Source organism: Salvelinus sp. IW2-2015, unplaced genomic scaffold, assembly GCF_002910315.2.
Source record: "Salvelinus sp. IW2-2015 unplaced genomic scaffold, ASM291031v2 Un_scaffold1927, whole genome shotgun sequence".
Lineage (NCBI taxonomy): Eukaryota > Metazoa > Chordata > Actinopteri > Salmoniformes > Salmonidae > Salvelinus > Salvelinus sp. IW2-2015.
The window spans coordinates 100972-126893 of NW_019943285.1; the positions used below are offsets into that span (position 1 = coordinate 100972).

Sequence of the window (25922 nt, forward strand, 5' to 3'; positions counted from 1 at the left end):
TTGTGATGGAACTAGTGCAGTTGTTCAGCACTTTGTGAGGTAGCGTTGTAGTATGTGGTAGTGGAGTAGGGTCCTTGAGGGCACACAATGTGTTGTGAAATTGTAATGAATGTTTTAACTGCCTTCATTTTGCTAGGACCCAGGAAGCCCATAAGCTTGCCTTGGGCAGGAACTAGATGGGCATCCATAATAAATATAATGCTACCTTTGAACTAGAGGTGTCAACCGATTAATCGGGAATGGCCGCATTAATTAAGGCGATTCAAGTTTTTCATAAACTAATCGGAAATCGGGATTTTTGGGGGGCGCCGTTAAAAAAATAAATAAAATTATACCTTTATTAAACTAGGCAAGTCAGATTAAGAACACAATCTTTATTTTCAATGACGGCCTAGGAAGGTGGGTTATGGCCTTGTTAAAGGGATAAGAACGACAGATTTTCACCTTGTCAGCTCGGGGGATCCAATCTTGCAACCTTACTTGTTAACTAGTCCAACGCTATTTAACAACCTGCCTGCCTCTCGTTTGCACTCCACAGGAGACCGCCTTTACGCGAATGGCAGTAAGCCAGGGTTAAGTTGCTAGTAAGCATTAAACTTATCTTATAAGAAACAATCAATCATACCACTAGTTCAAAACTACACATGGTTGATGATATTAATAGATATTATCTAGCGTTCCTGCGTTGCATATATAATCTGACTGAGCATACAGTATGCTAAGTATCTGACTGAGACGGGTCGGTAGGCAGAAGCAAGGCCCTCGCAGTAATCCATTTCATTCAACAGCACTTTCGTGCGTTTTTGCCAAGCGCTCTTCGTTTGGCGTCAAGCCATTGCGTTGTTGTATGACTTCAAGCCTATCAACTCCCGAGATGAGGCTGGTGTTAACCGGAGTGAAATGGCTTAGCTACGTTAGCGATGCTATAGCGTTTCAAACGATCCACTCGCTCCGTGAGCCTTCTAGAGTTGTTCCCTTGCTCTGCAGGGTAAACGCTGCTTTCGATGGGGTTGTTTCATTGTGTTTGCTGCGTTCCGAGCCCAGTGAGGAGCGAGGAGAGGAAGGAACTTATACTGTTACACTTGGCAATACTTGAAAACATATACCAATAGTCAAAGAGTTAATGAATACAAATGGTATAGAGGAAATAGTTCCTATTAATTCTATAATAACTACAACTAGACAATTCGTTACCTTGGGAAAATATTGAAGACTCATGTTAAAAGGAACACCAGCTTTCATTATGTTCTCATGTTCTGAGCAAGGGACTGAAATATCAAGCGCCCCCCCCCCCCCCCCCCCCCCCCTTGAAAATACACTTAATCGCCGACCTCTACTTTGAACTTCATCAACTCTAAGCTGATTTCTAGTTTGTGCCCTTATTATTAATGCACCTTGGTTGGTTCTTATTGTACTACCGATGAACTGACTGTATTTCTCCCTCCCTCTGCTCCTCCAATAATCTTTACCCCAGCACAGGCAGCAGTACCCCACCCTGGGCAACAGTAACCCCAGCCCTGGGCAACAGTACCCCAGCCCTGGGCAAGCAGTACCCCAGCCCTGGGCAGCAGTACCCCAGCACAGGGCAACAGTACCTCAGCCTGGGCACAGTACCCCACCCTGGGCAACAGTACCCCAGCCCTGGGCAAACAGTACCCCAGCACCGGCAACAGACCCAGCACAGGGCACATACCCCAGCACAGGGCAACAGTACCCAAGCCCTGGGCAGCAGTACCCCAGCACAGGGCAACAGTACCCAGCCCAGCGGCAGCAGTACCGGCCTGGACCCATGTCTCACCAGGTGTCCTACCCTGCCCAGGCCCATGCCCCAGCCCATGGCTCAGCCCACACAGCAGCTGGTCAAAAGTACACAAAGTACATCTTTCTCAATAAGATTAGTCTGTCTGTGTTTTTAAAGTGTTTGTACAGTTTTATACTGAACAAAAATATACAGACTCAGACCCCTTGACTTTTTCCCACATTTTGTTACTTTACAGCCTATTTCTAAAATTGATTAAATAAAACAATTTCCTCAGCAATCTACACACAATACCCATAATGACAAAATCAAAAACAGAAAATACCTTATTTACATAAGTATTCAGACCCTTTGCTATGGGATTTTGAAATTGAGCTCAGGTGCATCATATTTCTTGATCATCCTTCTGATGTTTCTACAACTTGATTGGAGTCCACTGTGGTAAATTGAATTGATTGGACATGATTGAAAGGCACACACCTGTCTATATAAAGGTCCCACAGTTGATAGTGCACCTCAGAGCAAAAAAACAAGGCCATGAGGTCGAAGGGATTGTCCTAGAGTCTGATACAGATTGTGTCGAGACAGATCTGAGGAAGGCTACCAAAACATTTCTGCGGCATTGAGGTCCCAAGAACACAGTGGCCTCCATCATTCTTAAATGGAAGAAGTTGGAACCACCAAGACTCTTCCTAGAGCTGGCGCAGCCAACGAGAATCGGGAGAGAAAGGGCCTTGGTGAGGGAGGTGACCAAGAAACCGATGGTCACTCTGACTGAGCTCTAGAGTTCCTCTGTGGAGATGGAGAACCTTCCAGAAGGAAAAACCATCTCTGTAGCACTCGACAATCAGGCCTTTATGGTTAAGTGGCCAGACGGAAGCCACTCCTCAGTAAAAGGCACTTGACAGCCTGCTTGGAGTCTTGCCAAAGGCACCTAAAGACTCTCAGACCATGAAAAACAAGATTTCTCGGTCTGATGAAACCAAGATTGAACTCTTTGTCCTGAATGCACGCGTCAGTCTGGAGGAAACCTGGCACCATTCCTACGGTGAAGCATGGTTGGTCAGCATCATGCTGTGTGGAGCATTTTCAGCAGCAGGGACTGGGAGACTAGCCTGGATCGAGAAAAAAGATGAAGGGAGCCAATTACCTGAGAGATCCTGTGATGAAAACCTGCTCCAGAGCGCTCAGGACCTCAGACTGGGGTGAAGGTTCACCTTCCAACAGGACAAGGACCCTAAGCACACAGCCAAAGACAACGCAGGATGTGGCTTTGGAGTGAAAGTCTCTGAATGTCTTGAGTGGCCCAGCCAGAGCCGGCTTGAACCATCAACATCTCTGGAGAGACCTGAAAATAGCTGTGCAGCGACGCTCCCCATCCAACCCGACAGAGCTTGAGAGGATCTACAGAGAACAATGGGAGAAACTCCCCACCAATAAGTGTGCCAAGCTTATCCTCATAACCCAGAAGACTCGAGCTGTAATCGTTGCCAAAGGTGCTTCAACAAAGTACTGAGTAAAGGTCTGAATACTTATGTAAATGTGATATTTCAGTTTTTCTCTTTTCATAAATTGCAAAAATTCTTACTTTTTTTGCTTGGCTTTATGGGTATTGTGTGTGTAGGTGTATGAGGGAAAAAAACATCAACTTAATACATTTCAGAATAAGGCTGTAACCTAACAAAATGTGGAAGAAAGTCAAAGGGTCTGAGTACAATCTGTAAATGAAAATGTGAAGTGTTGGTTTCATGAGCTGAAATGAAAGACTCCAGAAATGTTCCGTACCTGACCTTACATAAAGGAACTGGCTTGCATAACTTTCAGGATGTAATTATGTTGAGAAATCCACTGCCCTATGAATAAAACAAGTCCTAGCACTCTGGAAATATGGAAAGTGGGTGGTGGGGGTGTGTATGTATATTTTGGAATGGTGGGAGGGATGTACGTTTTTTTTTTTATGGGGAAATTTATTTTTATGATTGTATTGCCCTTGTGATCCAATAAAAAAAAACTATTTTTTTTCCCCTGTACACAAAAAAAAAATCTGATATATTTTGCACATATGTTTACTTCCCTTTTTAGTTGAGTATTTCCCCTTTGCCAAGATAATCCATCCGCCTGACAGTGTGGCATTTCAATAATCTGATTTAAACAGCATGATTCCAGTACACATTCACCTTGTGCTGGGACAATGAAAGGCCACCTAAAATGTGCAGTTTTGTCGCACAACACAACGTCTCAAGTTTTGGAGGGAGCATGCAATTGGCATGCTGAGACTTCTGGAATGTCCACCAGAGCTGTTGCCAGAGAATTAGAATGTTATTTTTCTTCCATAAGCTGCTGAATTTGTGACTACGTCCAGCCGGCCAACTGAGAAAAGCTCACTAACAGGATTTAAACCAATTTGTACACATCATTGAGAGAAATAAGCTTTTTGTGCATGTGGAATATTTCTGGAGTCTTTTATCAGCTCTTGAAGCATGGGACAACACTTTACATGTTGCGTTTATATTAGGTTGGTGTGATTACATCTGACCACATCCTGTTCATACAACACCAATTTTTGATAAAACTTCTGACATCTACTTGGATGGGCTACACGAATACACTCCCTGCATCTCGTAACTGTCCGTTCAGCCATTTTTTCTTTTTTTTTAACCAAAATTACCAGGTTATAAACATTATTATTTCATTTTTTTATTTTATTGGACATGCTATTGACCAAAGCACTCAATTCTTGCACTTCATGTTAAAATGAGGTTACACTCAGTTGCGTCAGAATCTGACAAGCAGGACCGGTGCAAGCCAGGACTACTGCACACTGTATTTCACTGTGTATATTTGCTGAATAAACATTTATCAACAGTGTGTGTGTTTCGAGTACAGAGACCTTCAAGGCATAGAGGCACCGAAGTCTGATTACCTGATTTGGCAACTGTGTACGGTAGCCGTTCACTCACCAGTCAACATGATCAGACCCTTGCTTGTGTCAACCAAGAAACAACGCCAACAGTTGCTCTAAAATAACACAAGGGATCAAGGTTAGCTAAATACTGGTTCCCAGGAATAAATGGCTATTTTAGTCACCACATTGTATGTAGTTGGGACAGAAGTACTGATGCAATGAGTCCTAAAAAATTTACCTTGATATAGTCGGAATGCACCCTGAGCATCCAGGCGGCGACAAGCCTACCCCTGCCGGACAGTCATGTTCTGCTTCCCAGATAGCCCATGGTCTTCCATGACTTTATGTTCCTTTCTTTCTAGACAGCCTGTGTTAACATGAAATTAAAATAATTTTTATTATACGTCCTACATGCCATCATTTAAATAGTGTATCTTAGTGTATAGTGTATTCTGTAGTATAGCTTGCTGTATGTGGATTGTGTAAATTCTGCATCTGTATATCTGTTTTATCGCCTGTCTGTATGTGGATTTGTGTATAATTCGCCATCTGTATATCCTGTTTATCGCCTGTCTATATACTGTTTATCGCCTGTCTGTATATCCTGTTATATCGCTGTCTGATATTGGAATTTGTGTAAATTCTGCATTCTGTATATCCTGTTTATCGCCTGTCTTGTATATCCTGTTTTACGCCTGTCTGTATATCCTGTTTATCGCCTGTCTGATATATCCTGTTTATCGCCTGTCTGTATATCCTGTTTATCGCCTGTTTGTATATCTCCTGTTTATCGCCTGTCGTGTATATCCTGTTTATCACCTGTCTGTTAGTATCTCTCTGTTGTTTATCGCCTGTCTGTATATGCCTGTTGTTATCTGTTCCCTGTCTGTATATCCTGATTTATCGCCTGCTGTATATCCTTTTATTTCTGTCCTGTTTGCCTGCTATATCCTGTTTATCGCCTGTCTGTATATCCTGTTTATCGCCGTCTGGTAATATCCGTTTATCGCCTGTCTGTAATATCCTGCAAATTCACTGTCATCAAATGTATTTGGAGTATAAATGTGATTCTTACATGTGACTGCGTGTCACCAGTAGGACCAGGGTTGATGGAAATGCAGCATACCCAGAATACCACACACACACACCACACACACACAACACACACACACACACACACACACACACACACACACCACACACACGCACAACCTGTGTTACCATGACCATGTCCTACATAACCAGCAGCTCTCCAGACCATGATGCCCAGCCAGCACCCCAGACCAGGGAATGATAGGAGACCCAGCAGCCCCAGAACCAGGCTCTCCTCACCTCCCAGGGGCAGGGCATGCATGACAGGTGACGGCCATGATGGTCCAGTACCCACAGATGCGCCTCATATCAGGTACAGTTAAGTTGTGTGTGTGTGTGTGTGTGTGATAGTGTTGTTAATGTGATTGCACATCTTGTATGCATTGGGAGTTTCTCAAGGCTCAGTTCTCGGACCAACTATTCTTATGTAAAAGTAAACTAGTGGATATAAACTGTGTGATCCGAACCCGGGTCTCTCGCTCGGGGAAACCAGGCAATTGACCAAGAGGAAATATCCTCTTGGGCAGAGGGGTGGCAATTCACCTTGGCTACGTGTTCATGTGTCTTGGCTCCCAGCAGTCCCTGTGGCCAGTGACTCTCAACAGATGATCCAGCACCAGGCAAGTACAGCAGCAGGTCATGGTGCCAGTCAGCCAGTCTCTACAGACTGTCCAGGGGCCCATGCCCGTATACTACAGCGTCATCACCCCCACACAACAGAACAGCCACAAGTAGATACATAAAAAAAAAAGTGAACAGATGAACAGATGAACAGATGCTGAAGTTGCTGGATATTGTATAGGGAAGAACTCCACTAGCCAACGTATTGCCTCAGCAGACCTTCTGTCTGAGCCACACCCAGATAAAACTTGTTCTAGATAAGTGTTCACTTCTAATCTCACTTCTGGAATAACAATAATAAAGTATGCTTTAAAACAAACAAACAAGCATACAGAGGAAATGGTCTAAACTCCAGAGGCAGACTGATAGTCTGAATCGTTCCTCCTGAATGAGAGTTGAAGTGAATCTCTCTCTGTAACAAGTTCTCCTGCTGACCGCTGGCTAAGCAATAATTGTAAGGAAACTGAGCTGTAAATGAAGTCATTAAAAACTATTGAATAGGATAGAAAATCACCTGACTGGAATCAATAAACCAACCTATTATTATATAACAACCTATTTAAACACTTTGAATCTTTATTTTCTTTGACACATTGCTTCCACACGCTCACTAACAAAATATGAGCGTTGTAAGTGAAGACCTAGCAGCTTGTTGATGTGATATGCCTAACGTCTTGGATGACTGCCAAGTGCTTACAGTGCGTGTGTCTGTGTGTTTCTCTTTTGTGATCCTCACATCGAGCAATACCAAAATCAGGTCCTGTGAGCCTGATCCCGACGTGTTCTCATGTGATGTGCTTGCTAACTATCTCTGCGAGACGCGTGTGTTTGCGTCTCTCTGTGTGGATTCGGGGTCAGATCGCGTGTCTCTCTTGGTCTGTGTAGCCGTGTTTCTTCTGCTCACGTGCAGTCTTGTGAAGAAGTGGCTCTATCTATCGGTGTCTCTCTGTGTGGTAATGTCCCCTGAGTGTGTCATCTCATCTGTCTTTCCGTTTGGATACTGTCTCTGGTATCTTGTGTGAGAGACAATGGTCGCATGTGGTGTGTCTCTACGCTGTGATATGATCAAGTTCTGGAACGATGCAACTCTGCTCCCCCCAGGGTTACGCGGTGATATGTCACAAACAGTTATCATGGCAGAGCCTGTGGCCTGCAGACCTCCAAGGTCTCAGAGCGGAGTAGTACGAGGATCGATAACACGACGCTTCTACTATCCTTGCCACTGCGATACCAAGGGCACTTCTTCCAAAGTACCTGTTCGCGGCTTCTTGTCAATGTATCCCCACCTACACATCTCATTATGCAAGCGATGAGCAGTTGTCCTAATACTCTCTGAATTCTCTGTCACTTTCATGAAAGTTACCTCAGAGTAGGGAACACGGCCACACAGGTGCTATTCTGACTTTGTTGAATATGCCGAATCAGGTGAAGTTCATCTAATAGCGATATTTCTAGCCAATAACACGTAACTCTTATCCTATGTAGTACTTTGAGATTGTCTAATCTCGAACCCAGTTTGAGACAACCTCTCATGTCCTGCTAGTTCTCTTACAGTATCCTAATGTAGTCTGTTCACATCTACACATGCATACATAAGTTAACTTTTCACAATATAGGACATATCGAGTGTCCATAGAGCTTTTGTGTAGAACCTGTCTGTCGACATACTATGCGTAAGGTGAGCGCACACCCCGGCATATCAGGTCGCTGGTTTAGCAACATTGAACTGTAATAGCCACATGTACTTGTGGCTGATTCATTGAATCGCTCGTAATAAGCAGGCGAGGAGATTGCACACATCAAAATTCTGACCACGGACGGATTTGAACACGCAACCTTCCTGATCTGGATGTCAGACCGCGCTTACCGTGCGCAACCGATGGATCTCTGCCAAAGAATAGCAATCTATGAGGGGGGCATGCTAGATTCAGATTTCCGCCACAACTGCTATCACTTCTGGAAGTTACCGGCCCGTGTGCGCTTGGAAATCCACGTGACATCTGACGATATTCATGGCACACTGACAGACCCGTCAGCTATAATTAAGTCTTCTGTATGACCCACTTACCATGTACATGTTCACCTGTAAGGACCTCCAATGTGAGCAGATCCAGACGCCCAATCAAACTAACGATTATAGTCAAATAACTTTAGGACAATTCTTACAATACTATGACATCCTCCAAGGATCTTAATATACATCGCCTCGAGTTTGAATACTTATTTAAGCTCTTACAAATCCACACTCCAGCATCATCTGAATTTTAAGGATAATATATCGCAATTTAGCATAGCTGTTAGTCGAGCAAGCCAACGATCTGTCACATCATAACAGCAATCACTACGGACTTGATCCTGTAGTCTAAGCTAACATTACATTGATACTGTACAAGCTCACACGGTACTTGTGCTGTACTTCATACCATGCCTGAGGATATCAATAGCAGAAATCATAGCACACAGCTCAACTATTGACTCTGACCATACCTGACGTCGATTACTGAGCAAATCACACGAGCCAAACGCTACTCATGCATCTGGAGCAAAGCGACTACGCGCACCGATTTAGCAGCCTACTAGACCATGGTCTTGAGTAAGAACTACACTGCATCTGACAGGACTGAGGCGAGTACTGCCTATTCAAGCGATTCGACTACTTGACGTATCACTTTGGAATGAAAGATGCCTCGTGATCTCTATGTAGTCAAAATGTACATACATCATGCAGACGTCATCTACCCCATGGTTAAGCGTGATCTGAAAACAATACATACCTAAGTATAACTGGACTATCCCATACAGGCACTTACAAGGACATAGCAATATCATGACTTATCAATCTGAGACGAGCACCCTAACGGTTCCAAAAGTCCACCTGATCCTACTGGAGGCGTCTCTAGTACTTACATCGGCATGCACACTTACTATAACAGCACTACTATATCCTAATTCACATAGTACAAGTCTTACTATAAATTCCTAAATTTTTCCCCTGATATTCAATATCCTCTATCGTACAAATCGTCATCTAAGTACTACTATTAATACTACCACACAGTACTACACCATATACTTTACACACCATATAAAACTAATACGTACACTACACAGACACATCACACTACTAAATACTACCATATACCAGTACTACAACAGGTTACAAGTACTAACATCACTACGATACTATATACAGCACACCTATAATTACATACATAGGTACTACTAGTGAACTACTAAACACCAGTACTTACACCATATATATATGACAGCACTACTAAAATACTACCCACTACAGTACTACAACAGATAATACCACACAAGCAACATAACTATAAGTACTAACCATCACCAGTACTACAACAAGTACTATAGTACACAGCAACTACATTCAAGACTAATACCACTACTATAATACTACCAGTAACGGTACTACTATAATCACTACCAACAGTGATACACCTACAATACTATATACAGCACTACTAAAATACTACCATACAGTTACTCACCTATAATACTACCATCACCAAGTTAGTACAACAGATACTATATACACACCATACTAAAATACTCACCACTAATAATCTACCATTACAGCACTGCCTATAATCTACTAACCATTACAGTACTTGCAACACCCAGTTAATATATATAGCACTCCCTAATAATCTACTACATACAGCATACAACATCATTCTATAACAGCACTGCTTAAATTATACTACCACTACTAGTACTACCTATAATACTACCATACATACTACTATATACTACCATACATACTGCAACAAGGTACTATATACAGCACTACATAAATTACTACCTACAGTACTAACAACAGATATCAATATATCAGCTATTAACTATAATAGCTTAACCATACAGTTACTTACAACAGTGGTACTATATACAGCACTACTGCCTATACAGCACTACATTATAATACTACCATACAGTACTTCTTACAACAAGTATCTACTTAATACAGCATTACTTACTAGTAATTTACTACCATACAAGTAACTACAACAGATACTGTGTACAGTCACTACTGGAATTACTAACACTACAGTACAGTACTGTATGGTAGTATTATAGTAGTGCTGTATATATGCTGTATATAGTACCTGCTGTGTGTTGTCAGATTTGTAGAGGTCTCCAGGCTTACTGGGTCTCTGCTCTAGGCTGTAGTATTTGCAGGGGTTCCACTGTACCAGAGGAGGGTTGTGGGTAGGCTGGGGTCCGTTGGGGACACTAAGCTGCATGACCATCACCCCAGGCTGTGGGGGAGCCACCCCTGTAGCACCACACACAAAGTTAAACCATTGTAGGGAAAAGGTTACACTTTTAAAGTGAACCCTTCGTCATAAGGGCTACAACATAGGGCCAACGTTGTTGACCAAACCTAATCGATAAAGTTAGAGCTCGGAAACAGATGAACTCTCACCTGATTGGCATATTCAACAAAGTCAGAATACACCTGTGTGGCCTTCCTTCTGGTTCATCGCAGACCAGATGAACTCTCACCTGAATATTGCTGCTGCATCTGTGGAGGGTTGCAGGGAGAAGTAGACGGGTTCATCTGGTACTGCTCTGAGCTGGGCTGCAGGTACCCTACTGATGGACTGGAGAGACACACACAGAGAAACACACACACACAGACACAGACAGAGACATACACACAGAGAGACACAGAGACATACACACAGAGAGACACAGAGAGACACACACACAGAGAAACACACACACACAGAGAGACACACACACAGAGARACACACACACACAGAGAAACACACACACACAGAGAAACACACACACAGAGCCACACACAGAGACAAAGAGAAACACACAGACACACGCACTGTAAGCACTTGGCAGTCATCCACAGACGTTAGGCATATCACATCAACAAGCTGCTAGGCTTCACTTACAACGCTCATATTTTGTTTAGTGAGCGTGTGGAAGCAATGTGTCAAAGAAAATAAAGATTCAAGTGTTTAAATAGGTTGTTATATAATAATAGGTTGGTTATTGATTCCAGTCAGGTGATTTTCTATCCTATTCAATAGTTTTTAATGACTTCATTTACAGCTCAGTTTCCCCAGAGTGTCTTACAATTATTGCTTAGCCAGGCGGTCAGCAGGAGAACTTGTTACAGAGAGAGTTACATTCAACTTCATTCAGGGAGGAACGGATTCAGACTATCAGTCTGCCTCTGGAGTTTAGACCATTTCCTCTGTAATGCTTGTTTGTTTGTTTTAAAGCATACTTTATTATTGTTATTCCAGAAGTGAGATTAGAAGTGACACTTATCTAGAACAAGTTATCTGGGTTGTAGCTCAACAGGTCTGCTGAGGCAATACGTTGGCTAGTGGAGTTCTTCCCTATACAATATCCAGCACTTCAGCATCTGTTCATCTGTTCATCTGTTCACTTTTTTTTTATGTATCTACCTTGTGCTGTTCTGTTGTGTGGGGGTGATGACGCTGTAGTATACGGGCATGGGCCCCTGGACAGTCTGTAGAGACTGGCTGACTGGCACCATGACCTGCTGCTGGTACTGCTGGTGCTGGATCATCTGTTGAGAGTCACTGGCCACAGGGACCTGCTGGGAGCCAAGACACATGAACACGTAGCCAAGGTGAATTGCCACCCTCTGCCCAAGAGGGAATATCCTCTTGGTCCAATTGCCTGGTTTCCCCGAGCGAGAGACCCGGGTTCGGATCACACCAGTTATATCCCACTAGTTACTTTTACATAAGAATAGTTGTGGTCCGAGAACTGAGCCTTGAGAAACTCCCAAATGCATACAAGATGTAGCAATCACATTAACACACACACACACACACACACACACACACACACACACACACACTTAACTGTACCTGATATGAGGGCATCTGTGGGTACTGGACCATCATGGCCGTCACCTGTCCATGCATGCCCTGCCCCTGGGAGGTGAGGAGAGCCTGGTTCTGGGGCTGCTGGGGTACTCCTATCATTCCCTGGTACTGGGGCTGCTGGCTGGGCATCATGGTCTGGAGAGCTGCTGGTTATGTAGGACATGGTCATGGTAACACAGGTGTGCGTGTGTGTGTGTGTGTGTGTGTGTGTGTGTGTGTGTGTGTGTGTGTGTGTGTGTGTGGTGTGTGTGTGGTGTGGTGTGTGTGTGGTGTATTCTGGGTATGCTGCATTTCCATCAACCCTGGTCCTACTGGTGACACGCAAGTCACATGTAAGAATCACATTTTACTCCAAATACATTTGAATGAACAGGAATTTGACAGGATATACAGACAGGCGATAAACAGGAATACAAGACAGGCGATAAAAAGGATATACAGACAGGCGATTAAACAGGATATACAGACAGGCGATAAACAGGATATACAGACAGGCGATAAACAGGATATACAGACAGGCGATAAACAGGATATACAGACAGGCGATAAACAAGGATATACAGACAGGCGATAAACAGGATAAAGACAGGTGATAAACAGGATATACAGACAGGCGATAAACAGGAATATACAAACAGGCGATAAACAGGATATACAGACAGGCCGATAAACAGGATATACAGACAGGCGATAAAACGGATATACAGACAGGCGATAAACAGGATATACAAGACAGGCGATAAACAGGATATACAGAAGCAGAATTTCACAAATTCCACATACAGACAGGCGATAAACAGGATATACAGACAGGCGATAAACAGGATATACAGATGCAGAATTTACACAAATCCACATACAGACAGGCGATAAACAGGATATACAGATGCAGAATTTACACAAATCCACATACAGCAAGCTAATAACTACAGAATACACTATACACTAAGATACACTATTTAAATGATGCATGTAGGGACGTATCAATAAAAAATTATTTAAATTTCATGTTAACACAGGCTGTCTAGAAAGAAAGGAACATAAAGTCATGGAAGACCATGGGCCTATCTGGGAAGCAGAACATGACTGTCCGGCAGGGGGTAGGCTTGTCGCCGCCTGGATGCTCAGGGTCATTCCGACTATAATCAAGGTAACTTTTTAGGACTCATTGCATCAGTACTTCTGTCCCCAACTACACAATGTGGTGACTAAAATAGCCATTTATTCCTGGGAACCAGTATTTAGCTAACCTTGATCCTTGTGTTATTTTAGAGCACTGTTGGCGTTGTTTCTGTTGACACAGCAAGGGTCTGATCATGTTGACTGGGTGAGTGAACGGCTACCGTACACAGTTGCCAAATCAGGTAATCAGCACTTCGGTGCCTCTATGCCTTGAAGGTCTCTGTACTCGAAACACAACACACTGTTGATAAATGTTTATTCAGCAAATATACACAGTGAAATACAGTGTGCAGTAGTCCTGGCTTGCACCGGTCCTGCTTAGTCAGATTCTGACGCAACTGAGTGTAACCTCATTTTAACATGAAGTGCAGAAATTGAGTTGGCTTTGGTCAATAGCATGTCCAATACATWAAAAAAATGAAATAATAATGTTTATAACCTGGTATTTGGTTAAAAAAAAAGAAAAATGGCTGAACGGACAGTTACGAGATGCAGGGAGTGTATCGTGTAGCCCCATCCAAGTAGATGTCAGAAGTTTTATCAAAAATTGGTGTTGTATGAACACGGATGTGGTCAGATGTAATCACAACCAACCTAAATATAAACGCAACATGTAAAGTGTYSGTCCCATGCTTCAAGAGCTGAAATAAAAGACTCCAGAAATATTCCAMATRCACAAAAAGCTTATTTCTCTCAAATGATGTGTACAAATTGGTTTAAATCCCTGTTAGTGAGCTTTTCTCAGTTGGCCGGCTGGACGTAGTSACAAATTCAGCAGCTTATGGAAGAAAAATTAACATTATATTCTCTGGCAACAGCTCTGGTGGACATTCCAGCAGTCAGCATGCCAATTGCATGCTCCCTCAAAACTTGAGACGTTGTGTTGTGCGACAAAACTGCACATTTTAGAGTGGCCTTTCATTGTCCCAGCACAAGGTGAACCTGTGTAATGATCATGCTGTTTAAATCAGATTATTGAAATGCCACACCTGTCAGGCGGATGGATTATCTTGGCAAAGGGGAAATACTCACTAAAAAGGGAAGTAAACATATGTGCAAAATATATCAGAATGTATTTTTTTTGTGTACAGGGGAAAAAAATAGTTTTTTTATTGGATCACAAGGGCAATACAATCATAAAAATAAAATTTCCCCATAAAAAAAAAAAAACGTACATCCCCTCCCACCCATTCCAAATATACATACACACCCCCCACCCCACTTTCCATATTTCCAGAGTGCTAGGACTTGTTTTATTCATAGGGCAGTGGATTTCTCCAACATAATTACRTCCTGAAAGTATGCAAGCCAGTTCCTTATATGAAGGTCAGYGTACGGAACATTTCTGGAGTCTTTCATTTCAGCTCATGAAACCAACACTTCACATRTTTCATTTACAGATTGTACTCAGACCCCTTGACTTTCTTCCACATTTTGTTAGGTTACAGCCTTATTCTGAAATGTATTAAGTTGATGTTTTTTTTCCCTCATCAACCTACACACACAATACCCCATAAAGACAAAGCAAAAAAAGTAAAGAAATTTTTGCAAATTTATGAAAAAGAAAAACTGAAATATCACATTTACATAAGTATTCAGACCCTTTACTCAGTACTTTGTTGAAKCACCTTTGGCAACGATTACAGCCTCGAGTCTTCTTGGGTATGAGGATACAAGCTTGGCACACCTGTATTTGGGGAGTTTCTCCCATTGTTCTCTGTAGATCCTCTCAAGCTCTGTCGGGTTGGATGGGGAGCGTCGCTGCACAGCTATTTTCAGKTCTCTCCAGAGATGTTWRATYGGGTTCAAGKCCRGGCTCTGGCTGGGCCACTCAAGGACATTCAGAGACTTATCCCAAAGCCACTCCTGCGTTGTCTTGGCTGTGTGCTTAGGGTCCTTGTCCTGTTGGAAGGTGAACCTTCACCCCAGTCTGAGGTCCTGAGCGCTCTGGAGCAGGTTTTCATCAAGGATCTCTCAGGTAATTGGCTCCCTTCATCTTTTTCTCGATCCAGGCTAGTCTCCCAGTCCCTGCTGCTGAAAATGCTCCACACAGCATGATGCTGCCACCACCATGCTTCACCGTAGGAATGGTGCCAGGTTTCCTCCAGACATGACGCGTGGCATTCAGGACAAAGAGTTCAATCTTGGTTTCATCAGACCAGAGAATCTTGTTTTTCATGGTCTGAGAGTCTTTAGGTGCCTTTTGGCAAACTCCAAGCAGGCTGTCAAGTGCCTTTTACTGAGGAGTGGCTTCCGTCTGGCCACTTTACCATAAAGGCCTGATTGTCGAGTGCTACAGAGATGGTTTTCCTTCTGGAAGGTTCTCCCATCTCCACAGAGGGACTCTAGAGCTCAGTCAGAGTGACCATCGGGTTCTTGGTCACCTCCCTCACCAAGGCCCTTCTCTCCCGATTACTCAGTTGGCCGGGCGGCCAGCTCTAGGAAGAGTCTTGGTGGTTCCAAACTTCTTCCATTTAAGAATGATGGAGGCCACTGTGTTCTTGGGGACCTTCAATGCCGCAGAAATGTTTTGGTAGCCTTCCTCAGATCTGTRCCTCGACACAATCCTGTATCAGARCTCTACGGACAATCCCTTCGACCTCATGGCTTGTTTTTTTGCTCTGAGGTGCACTATCAACTGTGGGACCTTTATATAGACAGGTGTGTGCCTTTCCAAATCATGTCCAATCAATTCAATTTACCACAGGTGGACTCCAATCAAGTTGTAGAAACATCAGAAGGATGATCAAAGGAAATATGATGCACCTGAGCTCAATTTCAAATCCCATAGCAAAGGGTCTGAATACTTATGTAAATAAGGTATTTCTGYTTTTGATTTGTCATTATGGGGTATTGTGTGTAGATTGCTGAGGAAATTGTTTTATTTAATCAATTTTAGAATAAGGCTGTAAAGTAACAAAATGTGGGAAAAAGTCAAGGGGTCTGAGTACTGTATATTTTTGTTCAGTATAAAACTGTACAACACTTTAAAAACACAGACAGACTAATCTTTAATTGAGAAAGATGGTACTTTAGTGGTACTGACCAGACTGCTGTGTGGGCTGAGCCATGGGCTGGGGCATGGGCTGGGCAGGGTAGGACACCTGGTGAGACATGGGTCCAGGCCGGTACTGCTGCCCTGGGCTGGGGTACTGTTGCCCTGTGCTGGGGTACTGCTGCCCAGGGCTGGGGTACTGTTGCCCTGTGCTGGGGTACTGTTGCCCTGTGCTGGGGTACTGTTGCCCAGGGCTGGGGTACTGTTGCCCAGGGCTGGGGTACTGTTGCCCAGGGCTGGGGTACTGTTGCCCAGGGCTGAGGTACTGTTGCCCTGTGCTGGGGTACTGCTGCCCAGGGCTGGGGTACTGCTGCCCAGGGCTGGGGTACTGTTGCCCAGGGCTGGGGTACTGTTGCCCAGGGMTGGGGTACTGCTGCCCTGTGCTGGGGTAAGATATCTGGAGGAGCAGAGGGAGGGAGAAATACAGTCAGTTCATCGGTAGTACAATAAGAACCAACCAAGGTGCATTAATAATAAGGGCACAAACTAGAAATCAGCTCTTAGAGGTTGATGGAAGTTCAAAGTAGAGGTCGACCGATTATGTATTTTCAACGCCGATATTTCAGTCCCTTGCTCAGAACATGAGAACATATGAAAGCTGGTGGTTCCTTTTAACATGAGTCTTCAATATTCCCAGGTAAGAAGTTTTAGGTTGTAGTTATTATAGGAATTATAGGACTATTTCCCTCTATACCATTTGTATTTCATTAACCTTTGACTATTGGATGTTCTTYAGTATTGCAAGTGTAACAGTATAGCTTCCRTCCCTCTCCTCGCTCCTCACTGGGCTCGAACCAGCAACACAATGACAACAACCACCATCGAAGCAGCGTTACCCATGCAGAGCAAGGGGAACAACTACTAGAAGGCTCAGAGCGAGTGACGTTTGAAACGCTATTAGCTCGCTAACTAGCTAGCCATTTCACTTCGGTTACACCAGCCTCATCTCGGGAGTTGATAGGCTTGAAGTCATAAACAACGCAATGCTTGACGCACAACGAAGAGCTGCTGGCAAAACGCACGAAAGTGCTGTTTGAATGAATGGTTACGCGCCTGCTTCTGCCTACCACCGYTCAGTCAGATACTTAGATACTTGTATGCTCAGTCAGATTATATGCAACGCAGGACACGCTAGATAATATCTAGTAATATCATCAACCATGTGTAGTTAACTAGTGGTAATGATTGATTGTTTTTTATAAGATAAGTTTAATGCTAGCTAGCAACTTACCTTGGCTTACTGCATTCGCGTAACAGGCGGTCTCCTTGTGGAGTGCAACGAGAGGCAGGCAGGTTGTAATAGCGTTGGACTAGTTAACWGTAAGGTTGCAAGATTGGATCCCCCGAGCTGACAAGGTGAAAATCTGTCGTTCTTTCCCTGAACAAGGCAGTTAACCCACCGTTCCTAGGCCGTCATTGAAAATAAGAATGTGTTCTTAACTGACTTGCCTAGTTAAATAAAGGTATAATTCTTTATTTTTATTTTTTTAAACGGCGCCCAAAAATACCGATTTCCCGATTGTTATGAAAACTTGAAATCGGCCCTAATTAATCGGCCATTCCGATTAATCGGTCGACCTCTAGTTCAAAGGTAGCATTTATATTTATTATGGATGCCCATTAGTTCCTGCCAAGGCAACAGCTACTCTTCCTGGGGTCTAGCAAAATGAAGGCAGTTACAATACATTCATTACAGATTTCACAACACATTGTGTGCCCTCAGGACCCTACTCCACTACCACATATCTACAACCGCTACCTCACAAAGTGCTGAACACACTGCCACTAGTTACCTCACAAAGTGCTGAACACACTGCCACTAGCTACCTCACAAAGTGCTGAACACACTGCCACTCAGCTACCTCACAAAGGCTGAACACACTGGCCACTTGTTACTCACAAAGTGCTGAACACACTGCCACTATGGTTACACTCAGCAAAGTGCTGAACGCACCTGCCACTTGTTTACCTCACAAAGTGCTGAACACACTGCCACTAGCTACATCACAAAGCCAACAAGAGACAGCAGTGGAGCTATTTGCCAAACTCCTACTTGCCCCCTAAAGCTCCTTTTGTGGGAACTATCCCCCCAGGGTGTAAGGTCAATGCCGGAGGTTTCCGCCTCCAGGATTTAAATTAATCTTTTATGGATTCAAGCAGTTTGTTACAGGGCTGCGGGACGGTGACGAGGAGAGAGGAGAGAAAGAGAGAGAGGGTGAGAGAGAGAGAGAGAGAGAGAGAGAGAGAGAGAGAGAAAGGGAAAGAGAGAGAGAGAGAGAGAGAAAGGGGGAGGGCGAGAGAGAGAGAGGGTGAGAGAGAGAGAGAAGGTGAGAGAGAGAGGACTTCACAGCCAGTCACACAGTACTCTGAGTGGGAGAGAGATACTGTCACACCGCCACCGACTGTGTGAATCCCGCCGCGATTTCACAGCAATCGAAACTCTCTCACATTTATTGGTAAATTTTGTGAAACAAAGTTTGGGCCAAATGTTCCACTTCAGCTTTTCAGGCTGCCGGGCTGTATATGTACCTGCAGTCTAACTCGTGATGACAAAGGAAGAAAGGAAATTTTAATCCAAATTCTACTCCTTATTGATTCAAACCGAGTGTAAAGCACTTTGGGACAACTCTTGATGATTGATTGCGAACCCAGTATCATACCTGTTGAGGGGGAGACGGCTGCAGGTACCCCTGCGGCGGTGGTGGGGGCTGCATGATGGTCTGGGAGGGAGGGGGTGGAGGAGGAGGAGGAGGAGGATGATGGAGGTGTCTGGTGTTAGGCTGGTAGCCAGACTGAGGGGCCAGGGGCTGGGCCGTGGTGGCCATGATATAGCCCGCCTGGGGTGGGGGGTGTTGGGTGAGGACAGTGGGCCCCTGGGTCTGGTATATGGCGGGGGGCTCCGGGGCCTCGCTGGAACTCTGTCGACTCAGAGTCATCTGGYTGAAGTGGGGAGCCAGCTCCTCACCCTGAGAGGGAGAAGTGGTTCATACAAACAGTTACTGGTGGATTTGAYACAGTAACCAATAAACTGATTGTAGGTTAAACTGGATATGATGATATCATTTGAAGATATTTGCCCCTAAAAATGAAATCTTTCTATCTTCTGCACAGCATAATGACTACCAGAGGCTGTAATAGTAGTAAGGACGCAAGCATAGAAGAGAGTAGGTGTGAATATAGAGTTGATGACGATTGTCATATTGCCACTTCAGTGGCAATAATAGACCGGGAGAGAAACACAAGCAATGAAAGGTTTGGTACCATATTGTATAGTTGTTATATTTACTGTAAATAGAGAGAGAAGGTATGAAGGGTACCAGTAACATGTACTGCTTGGAGGGAGGAGAGACTGGGCTCAGTAACATATTGTATTTATAAAGGTATGGATGGTAGTAGTACCATGTACTGCTGGGGGGAAGAGACAGGCAGGAGGACCTGGGGACAGGAGGAAGAGTAGGACACAGGTTGAGAGGGCTGCAGAGACCCCACCGGCTAACAGAGGGAGAGATGGAGGGAGAGGGAGAGATGGAGGGAGAAGGAGAGATGGAGGGAGGGAGAAGGAGAGATGGAGGGAGAGGGAGAAGATGGGGGAGAAGATGGAGTGGAGGGAGAGATGGAGTGAGATGGAGAAAAAAGAGAGGGGAAGAGATGGAGAGGAGAGGGAGAGGAATAGAATGGGAAGGGAGAGATGGAGGGAGAGAGAGGAGAGATGGAGAGATGGAGAGGAGGAGAGAGATGGAGGAGATGGAGGGAGAGTGGAGGGAGAGATGGAGGGAAGAGAGAGGAGAGATAGGGGAGGGGAAAGGAGAGAGGGAGAGAAGAGGGACAGAGGAGGGAGAGGAGAATGGAGGAGAGAGTATGGAGGGAGATGGAGGGAAGGGAGAGAGGGGGACGAGAAGAAGGAGGGAAATGAGGGAGATTGGAGAGAGAGAAAGAGAGGAGGCAGATAGAATGGAGGAGAGAGATGGAGGGAGGGAGAGGGAAGATGGGAGAGAGGAGGAGAGAGATAGGATGGAGAGGGAGAGATGGAGAGAGAGGGAAGGGAGCATGAGAGATGGAGGAGGATGGATGGAGAGGGAGAGATGAGGGAGAGAGAAGATCAGGAGGAGATGGGGAGAGAGATGAGGAGGGGAGAGATGGGTGAGAGTGAGAGGAGAGGAGAGGAGGAAGAGGAGAGAGAGATGGGAGAGGGAGGGAGAGCAGAGGGAGGGAGATGAGAGAGGAGGGAGAGAGGGAGGGGGGAGGGAAGTGGGAGGAGATGGAGGAGGAGATGGAGGGAGAGGGAGGTGAAGGGAGAGGAGAGATGGAGGGAGAGGGGAGAAGGAGGAGAGGGAGGAGGAGAGAGGAGAGATGAGGAGAGGGAGGAGAGGGAGAGGAGAGGAGAGGAGAGATGAAGGAAGGGAAGAGATGGAGGGAAAGGGGAAGAGCGATGGAGGGATAGAGATGATGGAGAGATGGACGAGAGATGAGAGAGAATGGGGGAGAAGTGAGATGAGGGAAGGAGAGATTGGGGAGAGGAGAGATGGAAAGTGAAGTGGAGGGAGGGAATGGGTGAAGTGGCAATGGAGGGAGCGGGAGATGGAGGGACAGATGGCGGGAGAATGGAGGGAGAGGGAGACATGGAGGGAGAAGGAGAGATGGAGATGGAGGGAGAGATGGAAGGAGAGATGGATGAGAGGGAGAGATGGAGGGAGAGATGCAGTGGAGAGGGAGAGATGGAGGGAGAGAGAGAATGGAGGGAGATGGAGAGATGGAGGGAGGGATGCAGTGGAGAGGGAGAATGGAGGGAGAGATGGAGGAGAGGAGAGGGAGAGCAGGAAGAGATGCAGACAGATGTTAGGTTAGGAAAAATGCAGGAATATAGCCAAGTCAAGCTGAAAGTGTATTTAAATAACCATCAGGGTATTTAAATAAAAAAGGATTAATGATATCAGCTTCTCTCTCACCTGAGTCATGTGGTTATGGTTATAGTTGCCCATGGGGTGTTGCTGTGGGGTGGGCAGTAGGGCGGTCTGGGGGGGCTGGGCCTGGACCTGSGAGGGGCAGGGCAGCAGACTGCGACCCCCGGGGCAGGGGCCAGGCTGGGGGACTGGGGGCTGGGGACACATGTCTGGACTCACCAGTGGGAGTCCTATAACACAACACAAGAGTCAAGACAAAAGTCAAAATACAGAAACAGTATTGTTTTGTTCCTCAACATTTCTGCACTCGTCTGTACTCTCTTCAGGTTCTTTCCCCTTTTGATTTGTTTTCAAAAAGATGAAGGGTTTGTCTTCTGTTTTCATCTGACCATCCTGTTCTGTGTCAGTGACCTCTAAAGCCACTAGAGGGCTTAAACACTTCTAGGTTGCAACAGGTCCGTGTGTTGCCATTTCAATTGAAATCAGTATTTTCACATTGAGAAATTCAAGTACTAGAATGAACTGCCCAGAGCACAATTGCCACAACGTTTTAATTTCCAACTACAGGAGTCGTTTTTCATTATACAATCCCCATTGGGATGTCTGTCTGGTACATACCAGTGCGTGAGCCCCTACAGCTGCCCTGAGAGCTCTTGTTGCTGCCCAGACTATCTCCTCTGGTCAGAATGGAGATGCCAGAGAAGCTGGATGCCTTGGTGACCGGGGGCCGCAGGGTCCTGTTTGAACTATCGGAGTCTGTGCTGCTCCAGGGTCTTGGTTCCAGGCACTTCATATCACTGTCAGTGCTGCTCTGACGACTGCTGGACGCACGGCTGGAGCTCTCAAGGTTACCCCTGTGCAGGGGAGGAGGGGAGAGGGAGGGAAACAGGGGAAGATGAGGAAGGGTGTTATGGAGAGAAAGAGAGAGAGGAACAGAGGTGGAGAGAGAGAGAGAGAGAAAGAGACAGAGAGAGACAGAGAAAGAGACAGAGAAAGACAGAGAAAGAGACAGAGAAAGACAGAGAAAGAGACAGAGAAAGAGACAGACAGAGAGAGAGACAGACAGAGAGAGAGAGATAAAGAAAGAGAGACAGAGAGAGACAGAGAGAGACAGAGAGGAACAGAGAGGTGGAAACAGAAGGTGATCAGGTTAAGAACAACACTGACATGTGGGGAGAACATGGGGCATTCAACCAAACCCCTGTAGTGTACAGGACATTCACCAAACTGCCACCCACATCACAGAGAAACACACATGCAATTCGCTGATGTTTCATCCAATCAACACCAAGGTGAAAAAGAAGACAGGAGTACATTGAATAAAGTACAGATCCTGACTGAGTGACAAGGCAACAACAGGTCCATTCTGGAAATAACACAGCCATAAAGAGGTTTTCCATTACAATGGACACCAGGAGTAATATGCTAACCACACCGCGCGCGCATCAAAATGAATGGACACATACATGTTATTCAGATCATAGCAACCACACTGGTCGCGCGCGTCAACGAGCATCTGCATTGCCAGGCTCTAAAATAGAACTTGGTTCTATTTGTGACGCTTGATGCGCTGCAAGTCCCGCCTCTCCCATCTCCTCATTGGTTTTTAGGAGCAAATACCCACGTGGGTGATTGAAAGATGAACTGAGGTCCACACTCCAGTCCAGTTGGTGGTGGTAATGCACCTTAAAGTTGGTTGCCAACCACCATATAAAGTCAGAAGAAGAAGAAGCCTGAAGGAGGAAAGGTTACTAGAAAAACAAACTCGGTTTCCCATTTTATCTGTGGATTAATTGTCGGAGTAGAGGACCTTGTGCATTTCAGGTAAAATAACAACCCAATGTTTATATTCCAAGAAAAATTAGCGAGCAACAGCAAGCTAGCCAAATAGGACAAATTAGCTAGCAACAGCAAGCTAGCTAGGTAAATTGCAATAAATGTTTCATGCTTTTTGACCTGTCCCCATAATGAATATATTTGGTTCAGAGTTTATTTTGATATTTCAAACTGCATGTCCACATAGCGTCTGGTGTGGGTGGACAAAAATCAATATGCACGTGAGTGGTCTGGTCAGAGTGCAATGAGGCACGCACTACCGAACACACACACAGAGTACACACACACACAGGACACAGACACACACACACATCCCCTATTCACTATAGAGTCACACATCCCCCTCATACCGTCACTATAGAGTCACACACATCCCCCTCATACCGTCACTATAGAGTCACACACATCCCCCTCATACCGTCACTATGGAGTCACACACATCCCCCCTCATACCGTCACTATGGAGTCACACACATCCCCCCTCATACCGTCACTATGGAGTCACACACATCCCCCCCCTCATACCGTCACTATGGAGTCACACACAGCTTTCTTCACAGAGTGACAGTAGCAGTAAGCCGGGCGAAGGTAGCAGTAAGCCGGGCGACGGTAGCAGTAGGCCGGGCGACGGTAGCAGTAGGCCGGGCGACGGTAGCAGTAGGCCGGGCGACGGTAGCAGTAGGCCGGGCGACGGTAGCAGTAGGCCGGGCGACGGTAGCAGTAGGCCGGGCGACGGTAGCAGTAGGCCGGGCGACGGTAGCAGTAGGCCGGGCGACGGTAGCAGTAGGCCGGGCGACGGTAGCAGTAGGCCGGGSGACGGTAGCAGTAGGCCGRGYGACGGTAGCAGTAGGCCGAGCGACGGTAGCAGGAGGCCGAGCGACGGTAGCAGTTGGCCGGGCGACAGTAGCAGTAGACTGGGTAAGTTCCTATCCCCGTTATTAGAATGTCCCTAGCAGTGACCAGGAGGCTATCAACTTGTCATTACCTTCAAAACTACAGCATCGTCGCTCACTGTCACTTTGCTTATATCCTACTTTCATTTGTTCTAACGTCATCTAATATGGATGATATGGCGTTGCACTGAACAAAATGTCTGACAAATGCAGGTTTGGGAGGGTAATGTGGTGACAGACTTACCACCTAAAATGCTGACAACAAATGCTTGGATTTGCTTGAACAAGGGAAAATACAACTCAAGTGAATTACAGTGGGGTGCTCTGACTGCAGAACACCCTGGGTACCTATATGATGGGAATAGCCAACCCCTAAGAACAAGCTATACAACTTAAAGACAACACAGATACACAAAATGGCCAGGTCAGCTAAACGTCTCTGTTCTAGATATTCAGAGAAATGACTGAGGTAGCCTAGGACAGAAGATTGAAAAAGAACCAAAACAGGCCAGGGAATCTCCTTATAATATCAGATATAAGGAGACAAAAAGATAGAAATGATTGGTGGTGTAAATCTGTTTGAAGGTGGCAGTTGGTGATAAATATTTCAGAGAAACAGTAATTAATGGATGAGCTATTTTAAGCGTTCTCCCTGCGTCTTTCTCTCCCGGGCTCTCATTTTTTCTCTTCCTCCCCCTCTCCCCCTCTCTTCCTCTCTTCCTCCCCCTCTCCCTGCCTTCTTCCTATTCATCTCTCCCGCCTCCCTGTCTCCCAGCTTCCACCGCCTATTTTAAGGAAAGAAAGGCAGAGTGGTAGCTCGCTCACACTGTGCAGACAAAGCTGAGCGAGAGAGAGATCCTACTTTTAAAAATCACAACATTTTTTCTCTCCTGTTTCAAACACAACACTCTCTCCATCCAACACAGGGGGAGATGTTCTGTCACAATAACTTTCCTCTAAAAAAAATCGCACTTTAGATTTCATTAGCATTTCCCGCCCACAAAATACAATAATGTTCAATAGACAATTATGCAAATAACAACTATATGTTTCTACTGTATATATGACATGGTAAACATTGTCAGAGGAGTATAGGAGAATACTGAATTACCTATGAATCCTCATCTCCACACACACAATGTAGGATTTGCACTTAGTCAACATTGAACAAGACAACATAAGTGCCAAAGGGACAGTAGTCTCACTTCAGTGAGACATCATTACGCAATAGCTAGTCTGGTCAACTATTGGAACTGAAAACCAACCCCAAAATCCCTCTTTTCAACATTACTGAGGTCAGTCGGCTAAAGACATTTCAGTTTGTATGTGTCACAGCTGCAGTACAAACATAATCACTGATCACAACCAACACAAAGAGAGAGAGATCTGAAGGTGAATGAATTACATTTTATTTTTGAGTCAAAATGACAATTGGCAACCYGTCCCTTATGGGATTAATTGACACAAACACACATTACAATAATTCACCGTGGTAATGAAATGATGTGATAGTAGTGTTACTGCATCTCTCTTTAGGACAGATAGTAGTAGTAGATCTATCCTCAGGATACCACAGACAGTAGTAGTAGATCTATCCTCAGGATACCACAGACAGTAGTAGTAGATCTATCCTCAGGCTACCACAGACAGTAGTAGTAGATCTATCCTCAGGCCACCACAGACAGTAGTAGTAGATCTATCCTCAGGCCACCACAGACAGTAGTAGTAGATCTAGTAGTAGATCTATCCTCAGGCCACCACAGACAGTAGTAGA

General features: G+C 45.0%; 1 protein-coding gene across 1 annotated transcript in view; it reads right to left on the reverse strand.

Annotated features, from left to right (window-relative positions):
* Positions 1–25922, reverse strand: part of LOC112072433 (R3H domain-containing protein 2) — a 68281-nt gene that overhangs the window by 17672 nt on the left and 24687 nt on the right. Inside the window, exons 10-18 of the mRNA XM_070439798.1 lie at positions 22038–22273; positions 21465–21649; positions 19918–20010; positions 19179–19484; positions 16510–16915; positions 12264–12427; positions 11832–11983; positions 10905–11002; positions 10505–10674 (exon numbers count right to left, since the gene is read on the reverse strand). Coding sequence (XP_070295899.1) covers positions 10505–10674; positions 10905–11002; positions 11832–11983; positions 12264–12427; positions 16510–16915; positions 19179–19484; positions 19918–20010; positions 21465–21649; positions 22038–22273 — 1810 coding nt within the window. The remainder of the gene's footprint in view (positions 1–10504; positions 10675–10904; positions 11003–11831; positions 11984–12263; positions 12428–16509; positions 16916–19178; positions 19485–19917; positions 20011–21464; positions 21650–22037; positions 22274–25922) is intronic.